The sequence below is a fragment of the Tiliqua scincoides genome, chromosome 8, assembly GCF_035046505.1.
Source record: "Tiliqua scincoides isolate rTilSci1 chromosome 8, rTilSci1.hap2, whole genome shotgun sequence".
In the NCBI taxonomy this organism is placed as follows: domain Eukaryota; kingdom Metazoa; phylum Chordata; class Lepidosauria; order Squamata; family Scincidae; genus Tiliqua; species Tiliqua scincoides.
The window spans coordinates 49835639-49847853 of NC_089828.1; the positions used below are offsets into that span (position 1 = coordinate 49835639).

The 12215-nt window shown below is 41.9% G+C and overlaps 1 protein-coding gene across 1 annotated transcript in view; it reads left to right on the top strand.

Annotated features, from left to right (window-relative positions):
- Nucleotides 1-12215, top strand: part of MED13 (mediator complex subunit 13) — a 130328-nt gene that overhangs the window by 92532 nt on the left and 25581 nt on the right. The window contains exons 12-16 of the mRNA XM_066635020.1: nt 2142-2269; nt 3506-3596; nt 6004-6218; nt 7733-7929; nt 9431-10344. Of these exons, the coding sequence (XP_066491117.1) occupies nt 2142-2269; nt 3506-3596; nt 6004-6218; nt 7733-7929; nt 9431-10344 (1545 nt within the window). The remainder of the gene's footprint in view (nt 1-2141; nt 2270-3505; nt 3597-6003; nt 6219-7732; nt 7930-9430; nt 10345-12215) is intronic.

The following is a 12215-nucleotide window of genomic DNA, read 5'->3' on the forward strand; positions in this document are numbered from 1 at the left end:
ACTACCTCTATCTACCAACTTGTCTAGACGAGAAGTGATGTCCGCAACCTTTGCACCAGGCAGGCAAGTCACCACGTGGTCCTCACATCCGTTACAAAGCCCCCTCTCTATGTTTCTAATAATTGAATCCCCCACTACAAGAAGCCCACGATCCCCCTCCTGCCGAGGAGTCTCCTGAGTGCGTTCAGATATGGGCCTGTCCCCTGGAGAAGGGGTCCCCCCTAGGGGATTGTTTTCCTCCTCTCCATGATGACGTCCTCCGGCCCCAAGACTTCCCACCCAGGCAGCTGAGGAGCTGCACGCCTGAGGTTGGGACAAAGCCTGATCGTCTATGGAAGTCTCTCCATGGTCGTTCTCTGCCTGCCTCTGCTTCTCCAGGTCGGCCACCAAGGCTTCAAGGGGGCGGACGCGTTCCCTGAGTCCCTGGAGCTCCTTGCACTGAGGACACACCCATGACTTATGCCCCAGAGGCATATAGTCATACATGTTGCACTCGATGCAAAACACTGGATAGCCCCCACCCTGCTGCTGGCTGTCTGACTGCATAGCTTTTTATTTTATTTTAGGGGTACTTAAAAACCCTTCACTGGTTAGCAGCCCTCTTCTCAAGGGAAGAGAAAGGGCGGTATCTGGGGCCCTGGCTTCCTCGCCCTGCTGCTGAACTTGCACAGATGCTAAACTCGCGATGCCTTACCTGGCACTTTGTTCCCGAGTCACTGGGTTTCCCAGAGGCCACACGCACTTCTGCAGAGAGGCTAGTGGTGGCAGGCACTAGCTTTATACTCCTAGCTAGCTCCTCCTCCCTCCCTCCTTGCTTATTGAAAAGGGGCTGGTCTTCCCAGGTGAGGTTTCCCTGAATGGGGTGCCTGGATTTGCCTAATGGGGCTCTTATCAACTCCTAAAGGTCAATTGTTATGACCTAAAGTACAATGGCTATGCTAAATTGCCCTGGCTAGGTGGGAACTGGCCCTTCCTAGGTTCTTACCCTCCTAGTTCAGTTCTCTGAGGCTGAACTGTTTTTCAACCTCAAGCTGGTTTTTTATTTGATTTTAAACTGCACTGGTTTAAGAGTTTTTTGGCTTAGCAGAATTTACACACTAAGGTTTCAATCCTGTTTAGCCCTGCTACAATCCTGCTTTTATTAAGTGTGCACCTTTATTTTATTGATTGATTGATTGCTCTCAACTAGATCCTGTGTCCTAATTTACTGAACCCTTAGATTATGTTCTAACTTAGATTAAGTTTAAATTGGGTTAAGTATAGGGTTAATTTAAACCAAGTAGAAAAACTTGCTTTCCACTTTATCCTCCTCTGTTTTATTTATTTTTCCACGTGCCTGTATCTTGGGCTCTTACTCACAAGTAGGACTCTGCTCCTGATCAGAGTAGATCTCTGTACGCACTTACGTATTTATTTTTATTGCCCTCACCTAGCTCCTGTGCCCCAACTTGCTGGACCTTAGAATCCCTCCCTCAGGTTAGATTAGGTGCTAACTTAGGTATAGCTTAGGTAAAGCTAAGGTAAAGCTAAATTTCAATGTTGATCTAAGGTTGATTTAAGGTTAGAAGACAAAGAGTTAGAAAGAGTACACTTACCTTCTCCTTCTCTTCCTCCTCTTCTCTTCACAACTCAGGGAGTCTTCCCTCTCCTTCTCCAAAACTCAGAGGTCCACTTGCCTTCTCCTTCTCCTCACACAGATGCTAAACTCGCAGTGCCTTAGCTGGCACTTTGTTCCCAAGGCACTTGGTTTCCCAGAGGCCATGCGCGCTTCTGCAGAGAGGCTAACGCCGTGGCAGGCACAAGCTTTATACTCCTAGCTAGCTTCTCGAAGGAGCTAGCTCCTCCTAGCTAGGTACCTCGAAGGAGGCCTGTCAGGTCAGTGAGGGAGTGGAAGGGAGACCTTTGGCGGAGGTGAGGTGGTCTTGTAAGTCTTGTGGAAGTTTTGTAACTGGCATATTTGAGTAACCGGCAACCTCTGTTCTCCATGCATGCCGAATAACAAAACCTTTATACTCTCTCTCTGTGTAAAAACAACCTCATAGAACCAGAAGCACACATTCATTTCTTTTTTTACTGTAGGACTTATAACTGGATTCTAGCCATTTAATATTTTAATGCTGAGCCTCTGTTCTTTCCTTCAGCGATGGATGCTCAGCGTGTTCCCCCTCATAACCGCACAGCATCAACCAGCTTATTTCATGAAAATGACCTGGTTGTCTCATACACTGACCTCGACAATCTCTTCAACTCTGATGAAGATGAGTTAACAGTAAGTGGTTTCTTAAGATTTGCTCTGCAGTTCTTCAAAGGTGGAGGCCAAGAAATATTATGTTCAATCATGGTGGTATATAGCAATGAAAAATATTGCCACTTTTCATACGACCAGCTTCTGTGCCATTTCAGATAACCTTCATGGATGTGTGTGACTAATCTTAATCACCTTATTGCCGTTATCTGTTAATGTGATGTATATTGTGAATCTTCTTGTTTTCCTCTATTGTCATCGTGTAATCTGGAGGATCATTGACTGATCTGTAGAGGTGTGGAGAATTTTTGGTTCAGGGGGCTGAACAGGGCATCCCTGAAGCCACTTCTGCTACCATGGGAACTTGTTTGAAATGGATTTTTAAAAAGCAGGTTGATCTTGTTACACCAGAGCTCTTTTCCTATTTCTCAGTTCAGGAAATGTAAGGTGAGTCTACATGTGCATTTTTGTCACTTGATGCTTTGAATGTGTGAAATGGCTGAAGTGGGGTTAACACCACAGAAAGGTAACTCCTTGAACCCAACTGTTTGGAAGAGGCAAATTGAACAGATCTGGAATTGCTGCGTTGCATACACATATTGTGTGAATTGGCCCTTGCATCACTCTATCATTATCAGCATTCGTACACTGCTGAGAAATGATCCACCGCTTGGATGTTGCTGCAAGTCACACTGAATGCCTCCTAGTAAGAGCCATAGTTCTTGGAGACTGGTTGTCTGTTTGGTATGTTTGCAACAATTTTCTCCTCTCGTTAAGTTCTCATTAATTTCCCCATTTTAAAATTTGCAAATAATTGACAATCCCAATCCTGTGACATGATATTGAATGGACATCGTTTTACTTACTCTGCTGCCTTGCTTTTATTTTCTTAAACTTTTTTTTTTGGAAAAAGATTTTTTTAATTGTACTTGGGTGTTTTTATTTTTGTAAGTTGTTCTATGTGTATCTTGTATAGAAAAGTGTATATGTGTGTTTGTGTTATGTAATAAAAGAGTTACAGTGACTGGGATCGTAAGAGCTCCTTCAGGCACACCTAGTGGGATTTTGGAATCTCTCTTTTCAAATGGCAGGACTCTCTCCCAGATCACTGAAACTCATTTCTGTTTTGTAAGGCTCTCCATGTGGCATGGGTTTTCAAATTATAAAAGCATTGCAATTAATGAAGCTGCTTGAAACATATAATGTAGTTAAATAAAAATCTGTAGTCACTTTCTTTTTCTGTCTTTCTCCCCTCCCTAGCCTGGGTCTAAAAGAACACTAAATGGAGCAGATGACAAATCCAACTGCAAAGAATCAAAAGCAGGAAATCTGGATCCTTTGTCATGCATAAGTAAGCTCTTTTTTCTCAATTCTGCCCCATGCTGCTTATGCAAGTTTAAATGTCTGCTTTATCACATGAAGAGTTCCATGATAGAAACTTTTGCAGGATGGGAGAGACCAAAGTGGGAGAGACATTTAATTGTGACTTGAGACAGGTAGAGTTTCCTTTAACAGGCCTTCTATAAACTGGCATGTGTTAGGGCAGGCTGTACTAATTTCTTTAGGCAGATCAATCCCAGGGCTGTAAACTGTCCCATACACAGTCTGCTCTTAGTCACTAGCTTTTGGTTCCCCAGTTGTGGCTGCCATGTTTTCCTTGTGATTGTTACTAAATCCAGGAAACATGGTTATAGTGTTGTCTTAGCAGTTAGGAGCAGCAGAGACAGAAGTGTGGGTCACATAAAGGTTGGGAAAGGAAAAGAGGCAGAGGCTGAGTGCGCTGGCTGGGAGTCTCATTAGGCCTGTCATAGACCAGTGGTGGATTCCCACAGATGAACAACGCTTTATGCTAAAAATATTCCCTATTGACTGTACCCAGCCACTGAACACCACCTGTTCAGATAGGCAAATTTTCATGCATTAGCTTGGTTTATGGTGTGATGTTGCTCCCACAGTAGGTGACTTGCGCCAGTAATATAAGCGCTACAGTCTTGTTATGCCATTCAAATCAGAAAAATTATGACAGTCAGAAACCAGTAGTGGTATATTTCAGTCTTGGCAGAAGATCTTTAGAATCAGCAAAAGCATTCTCAAAGGGACCTTCAACATGAACCTGCTGAATTGAAATCCGTTGCAATCTTTGCTGCTGCTACTGCTTGGTAGAGATCAAGTAGCTGACTTACTCCAGAAAGCAATTGTTCTATTGAAAGTATCTGTTGTTGCCCATCTTGCAAACTTACTACCTGTGGCTGTTGGCAGGGAAGTGGGTTATACCCACTCTGGCTCATTCTGTCACTGTGTTCTGCACCGTAACATGGCGCACCTGCGTTGCCTGGCTTTTTGTTCCTATTTAGCAAACTTTTATGTAATATATCCCAAAACTTTGAGGCTGTGGGGAAAAATTGAAATCTTGGGAAAAACTGAAATGTATGCAATATTCTTCTATTCAGTGTAAACATGCCTCACTATAAGAACATAAAATGCATTATGGATAACTTGACATAATTGTATGTTTGGGTACACTTATAAAATGTAGGTATGCTTTTTAATCAAGCAGTTACACACGTATGACCAGTATTGGAAATGGAGCAACAAGCTTCTACAGTGGAAAGTACCTAAATATCTTAGATTTTTGCCAGTTGTAAACCTAGGGAATGCACAAATACCGAAAGTAAAATAAAAATAGAAATAATCAACGTTACTGTAAACTAAAGAATGGGAGGGTTATAAATTATCTGGAGTTGAAAACAATCATTTTCCCATACTAATTTCAAAATGTCAGTATTAACCAAAAATGGTATAAAAACCTGCAACACATTTTTACCACCGGCAACAGTGAGGTTGAGTGTGCCTACTGTAGCAAAAATAGCAGAAGCGCTGAAACTGCTTTAACTGTTGGGAACAAACTAAAACCTGCCTTCAGCATAACAGATCACTGTTAAAGGCTATCAGTAAGCCTTGATATTAAGGGCTTAATGTATGTTTCCAAACATAGTCCAGTTTCCTTTCACATGCTGCAGAAGATTGAGGAATTTGAAGCAGCAGACAGAAATTGAGAGTGGTGCTTGCAGTATTTAGGAATTGTAATTGCCTAATACTGCCGTAGATGGTCTTGCATAGTCATTAGAAAGCATTTTGAAAGATTAGAGTCAATTCAATAGTATTTTTAAAATCTTACCTTGTCCTAAAAGAGAATTCCCTAAAAAAATTTTTGTACTTCCCAAAATTTCTAATTTTTAACTGGAAAAACAGAGGGAAAAATATATTGAGGTTAACTCCCTCCCCAAGTGGGGCGGTTTCCCATTGTTTCCAGGCTTTCGCATCTGCATTTGTGTAGTCATGTATGTAGCTGACCTATGTAAAGACCAACGTATATTGAATGAAGTGGTCTTTTAAAGTGTCCAACTTCTTTGCATCACATAAGTAGACTGAATTGTGTGGATATGCCATGCGCTAGAGTGGGCAATACAGATAGAGTGGGGACACTAGTGTGGAAAGTACTCATAGACTATAAATTCTAAATGGTGAAGTCTGGGAATTGTCTGTAGCCAAATGTTGGAATTGGTTGTTACTGGGTTCCTAAAAAAGTTTTAGGTCTGATATAGGAGAATTTCCATTTCTTTGCAATCTTGTCACATGGATTGTTTACAGTTGGTACTATTGATGGTTAGGAAATATTATGGTAAACGCACAGTAGACCAGAGTACTTGTACTGTGCAAGCAATTAGCATCTAAAACAACTTTTAAATCTTAAACAGGCACGGCAGATCTTCATAAAATGTATCCCACACCGCCATCCTTGGAGCAGCACATTATGGGATTTTCTCCCATGAATATGAACAATAAGGAATATGGAAGCATGGATACCACACCTGGAGGAACAATTCTAGAAGGAAATGGTGCTACTGCTGGAGTTCAGTTCAGAATTGAGGTAGATGAGGGATTCTGTAGTCCAAAACACTCGGAAATAAAGGTATGTGAAGTTATCCTAGTGTTGCTGTTTCCAAATTTTGTTTGTGTTTTATCACTCCCTGTACAGTTGTGGTGTTTGGAGTTTATTAAATGTTAATGGCTATTTTGAAGGTGATGTGGGGACAACCTGAATGAGTTTTTGTAGAAACTACAAATTTTGAATCGCCTTGATAGCGAGTTGTTTTCTAGCAGCCAGCAGGTCTTGTCTTTCTTGCTTCCTGCTTCATGGGGCAAAGAAAGCATATCCCTTTCACATCGACTATTTAGTGAAGGACATCTACTGGTTGTGTACTGGTAGCATCTGTCATCTACATTTGTAGTGTTGCTGCTGCTGCTTGTCCCAGTGCAAGATGCTGTTTTAGAAGAGGCATTTTCTTCTTCTGTGTTGCCAGCAGCTTAAAAAGGGGGGAGGGCACACACCATATTCTGTGGCAGAGTACATTGGAGGACTTCCTTGCTGGTTGCCATCATTAAAATTTAAATGGATGTTTCTACTTTTCTGTGTTTTACCCTTGACTGAGTGAGGCCTTATGCAAATATGCAGCTATTCTATGGAAAAACCCATCTGTGAGTCACATCAGTGATTTTTTTCATGTGACCCACATGGGATATGCGACCACATTAGCACTGCAATTGAGGGCTTTCTTCAAGGCAAACACTGCTAGTCTCTCATCTGGCTCTGCCAGTTATCCTTTGATAGATCCTTTCCTGTGCCTGCATGTATCCCAGCAGCAATTGCCAGCAGAAAGGGGTGGAAGCTCTGCCCTGAGAGTTTTCTCTTCTGAGGGCAATAAATGCCTAAGAAAGACATTTAAATCATTAGGTCTGATATGGTATTTTCTGTAAAGATTTTGTGTGAGAACCATAGCCTTCTTTCAGTGATTTCTCCCCTAAAAATTCACTGTAACTACCAAAATCAAAATTGTCTTAGACTAAGTGTTCTAACTTGCCGTGATGGGCAATGGTGGAATGAGCACATGTTGGATCTCAGATTTCCAAAAATCTTGTCCACATCTTTGGGTAATGTCAGTTGACATTTTTCCATTGAAATGAAGACAAGTAGATGCTTCAGATAACCCTCTTCTAATTGCGCAAATTGTGGAATCCAAGCCAGAGAGGGTGTGAGTAATTTTATTCAGAAAGCATTGCACAAATTGGGCACAGAGGCTTGTTTTTCCTGTCTGGGGTACTTGAATGCAATAGACCCCTTTACTACGAAAAAAGCAAACATTTCATTGGCATTAAGGAGATGCAGAGGAGACGGGGGAAAATACTACTGTTCCTGTTGTCATTGTGACAACATAGGCTCATAAATGAGCTTGAACTTGATTTAAGTCATCCTCCGCTTGTATTCCAACCATCCACCCTGCCACTTTGTAATCCTGAAGCACTTGGATAAAGCAAGGTGGCAACTGTCTCTTTAAAATAGCCACACATAAACACTTGTTAGGTCTTTGTTCTTTGCTTGATTGTCTTTTTGTAATTCTTCATAATGCTCTTCCGTTTTTTGGTTAGGATTATTCATACGTTTTTAAACCTGAGAACAGCCAGGCTTTTGTGGGGTGTTCCATGTTTGCACCACTCAAGACTCTCCCAAGCCAGTGTCTCCCACCCATCAAACTGCCAGAGGAATGTGTCTACCGCCAGAGCTGGACAGTTGGCAAATTGGAATTGCTTCCTCCAGGACCTACAATGCCATTCATCAAAGAGGGGTATGTTTTGTGTCTATGAAAATAAAGGGCTTTATTTGTGTGTTCACACATGACTTGAGGGAATGGCACATCAGGTATGTCTCCTTTGCAACATTTGTTGAACTATGTTGGTAGAAGTGCCAGCAGCTAGTGCCACTTCTTACCCAACAGCATGCCAGCTGCTGGTCTAGCCTACTATTTTTCTCTCCTCCATACTTTCTCTTCTACTTTATTCCCCGCTTTCTTCTTGAATTCAGGGAATAGAAGGAGGAGAAACAGACACGGTGAAGTGACCGTGTCTGTTGGCTTCTGAAATGAACTGGCCCTAAACAAGAGTGTAGCTGTGGGGTTTCATAAAATCTATGTGCTTTTCAGTGTGGCTTGGGGTGGTGGTGACAGAATTGTTGTGTTCAAAGTTCATACCTTCTAGGATTCCTTTGAATAAACTGGTTTTAAAGTTACAAACACTTAAGAAGCACTGTCTGAATAATTCACATTGCTTTTAGTCATTGTGCTATGGCTTAAATAGTTTGGTTTCTCTTTTGGTATTAAAAATAGCTATTTAACAGGAGTAAATTTAATTCATTGTTTCATATAGTGGGTTCTTGATAGTACCAACTGTAGTAGTACAAGCGTACTGTTAATAAGACCTGACAAGTATTGAAAAGTAAATATGAACCAGAGACTGTATTTCTGGCAGTGTCATGCTGGGTTTGCAGCTGGGGTGTGTCTCTGTTTTTCCTTGTTTACCAAAAAAGAAATCTTTGCTCACATATGGAATTCTTAAATTACTAGGGCTTTGCCTAATACCAAACATTCTTGGCACACAAAGTAAGACCCTCAGGGGTTTCAAAATTATCTCTGAACCCTCCTCTGCTGCCCTGGCCAATTGCTGCATATAATGTATACATTAAAAGATGATCTGCCTAGTTTCAGTGACACTGTCAACAAGATCTAGTTTTATTCTCAATGGCACAGTCATAACTAAACAAAGCTAAGGCCCAAATCCTAAACAACTTTCGAGCACTAACATAGCATGCCAATGGGATGTGTGCTGCATCCTGCAGTTGGGGGGCACTCACGAAGGCCTCCTCAAGGTAAGGGAATGCTTGTTCCCTTACCTTGGAGCTGCATTGCTCTTATGTTGGGGCTGGAAAGTAGTTTAGGATTGCGCCCTAATTTACCTGATCCAAATGTAATTATTTACCTGAATGTGTAAGGTTATAAGACCAGGAAGGCTTGTACTCCCTGAAACATTGTCAGAGGGTTAGCAGATTTTGAAAGAGAAATGTTTGCAAAACTATTTTCCACCTCCACTTGAACTCACTCTGATTTTCTCCTCTTGATTAATCTTTACCCCTTTCCTGCTCTGAGAATGTAGGAATTCCCTCCCTTGCTTCCCTCCCTTAGCAGGCATCATGAATGCTATTTGGCCTGCTGTATGAAATGTGTTTGACACCCTGATCTAGAGTATACTGTTTTAAAGCCTTGAATAAAAATCTTTCCCCTTTTTTATTCTTAGTGATGGAAGCGCTGTTGATCAAGAGTATGGTCCTGCCTACACACCACAAACACACACGCCGTTTGGAATGCCACCTAGCAGTGCCCCGCCCAGCAACAGTGGGCCAGGTATTCTCCCTTCACCTTCCACCCCTCGTTTTCCAACACCTCGAACCCCAAGGACACCTCGGACTCCCCGTGGAGCTGGTGGGCCAGCTAGTGCTCAAGGTTCAGTCAAATATGAGAATTCAGACTTGTATTCACCAGCTTCAACGCCATCAACGTGCAGACCACTTAATTCTGTTGAGCCCGCCACTGTTCCTTCTATCCCTGAGGCCCACAGTCTCTATGTAAACCTCATTCTCTCTGAATCAGTGATGAATCTCTTCAAAGACTGTAATTTTGACAGCTGTTGTATCTGCGTTTGCAATATGAACATCAAAGGTGCTGATGTTGGAGTTTACATTCCAGATCCAACACAGGAGGCCCAGTACAGGTGCACCTGTGGTTTCAGTGCAGTTATGAACAGGAAGTTTGGCAACAGCTCTGGGCTATTTCTCGAGGACGAATTGGACATCCTGGGTCGCAATTCAGAGTGTGGCAAAGAAGCAGAGAAACGTTTTGAAGCCCTCCGTAGCTGTTCCGTTGAGCATGGTGGCGGATCAAAGGAAGCTGACAGGCTGCCTGATGATCTCATACTCCTACTGCAAGATCAGTGCACCAACTTGTTTTCCCCATTTGGAGCAGCCGATCAGGACCCCTTGCCCAAAGTCGGTGCAATTGGCAACCTGGTACGCGCTGAGGAGAGGGATTGTTGCAATGATTGCTACCTTGCTTTGGAACATGGGCGCCAGTTCATGGACAACATGTCTGGAGGGAAAGTTGATGAAGCGCTTGTGAAAAATACTTGCTTACACCATTGGTCAAAACGAAATGGTAAGAGTGTATGTGTGAGATTTTACATATATAAAATATATATTATATATATATTTTAACAGTTTTCAGTAAAGTTTTAAATCTTTTCCCATGTAAAAAGCATGCACTTTGAAATTTATTAACTGACATTTTATCACAGTTTGCCGAGATTGGTAACCTGTCTTGGCTTCCTTTTTAGCTAACTATCTGGAGCTCCTAATACAACATTTTTTTCCAGAATGTTCAAAAGTTTGATCCTTTAGGAAACACTTACAACATCTTATTCATGGTATGAACGTTTGCTTGGGAAAAAGTCATTGCAATTTTCAGCTCAGGGCCCTCAGGGTGAGAGCAAAGGGAATCTGATGTTTTGATTTTCAAGGTTGTGGGGCAAATTGCTGTGGTGAGAGCAAAGGATGTGTGTTGGGGAAGGAGCGCTATAGAAAGAACTTGTCTAGATTGTAAGAGAAATAGGACTGGTTTTGTTAGCCTTTTTTCAACCTCTGTCTTTGTGATGTAAATTATTAATATGAAGAATATCTATATACTGCTTTCCAACAAAAGTTATCAAAGCAGTTTTATATAGCAAAAGGGATGAAAAGATGCTTTTCTGTTTCAAAAGGGATTCACAGAAGCACAAGGGAGATATTAGCAACAGCTGCTAGGAGAAAAACTGTACAACCCTACTTAAGAGCAATATAAATGTTATATAAATCTATACATCTTTGTAACTTAAATTTCAAAGTCTGAAGAAACAACACAAGGAGCATTTCACATAAACGCACCTGGTCTTTATACATATAATAGCCAGTATTCTTACTCCACAGCATTTGTTATCTGACATTCTATTCAGTGCCTGCACAGCACAATATCCTATAGACCAGCAATTTTCAATCTTTTTCATCTCATGGCACACTGAAAAGGTGCTAAAGTTATCAAGGCACACATCAGTTTTTTTACAATTGGCAAGGCACACCATACTGCCGGTGGGAGGCTCACATCCCCAATGGTCCTACTAATAAATGACACTTCCTCAAACTCCCGCAGCACACCTTCAGACCTTTTACAGCACACTTAACATGCCATGGCTCATTGGTTGAAAATTGCTGCCCTAGACTGCAAAAGCAAAGCAACAGCCCAATTGTGCACACATTTTCTTGGAAGAAAAGATAGCTGAATTCAATTTATATTCTACATATTATATATAAATGTTTGATCAAGGCTTACCCTCTTGATAACACAGCTACTCTGCAAAGCTCCAAGAGTAGAACACCTGAGGTTCTAGGATGAGTAGGGCCAGTTCTTCCTCATGGTCTCTGTGCAGTCACTTGAAGTGGAATTTTATTCATTTGCAGAGCTGATATCAGGAGCTTTGAGAGTGTTGTCCGATTGTTTTGCCCCTGCTCTTGAGTGAGAGAAACGTTGTGTGTTACTGTGAGCATGGGAAGAATGCCCAATCACTCAGTTTTAAACCTCCTTTGAAGCAACATTGTGAGGAATGGTTCCCTTTGTTCCTCAGAGAGAAAAAAAGGTTTCAGTTTTTACTTTTATTCTATTGCAGTGTTTCTCAGCCAGTGTTACTTGAACCAGTGGTGGTAAGTGCATGACCTCCAGACCCCCACCCTCTGGCAGTGAGACCTGCAGTGCAATGCGATAAGCAGCAATAGAAGGCTTGGCTGGGAGAGCAGAGCTCCAGCGTGTACTTTTCACGTGCTTGAAAAAGGTCTCCAGTCTGCTTTGCATCTCTTACCCATTCTTGTCATGTTGTGTCTGGCCTAATCCAGAACTGGCAATGACATCATTGCCAGTTTCTTCCCATTGTATTTCCAATAAGTGAACCTTTCAAAGTGGTATAGTGGGAGACAAATGTTAACGCTGCTCTATAGTGTGTT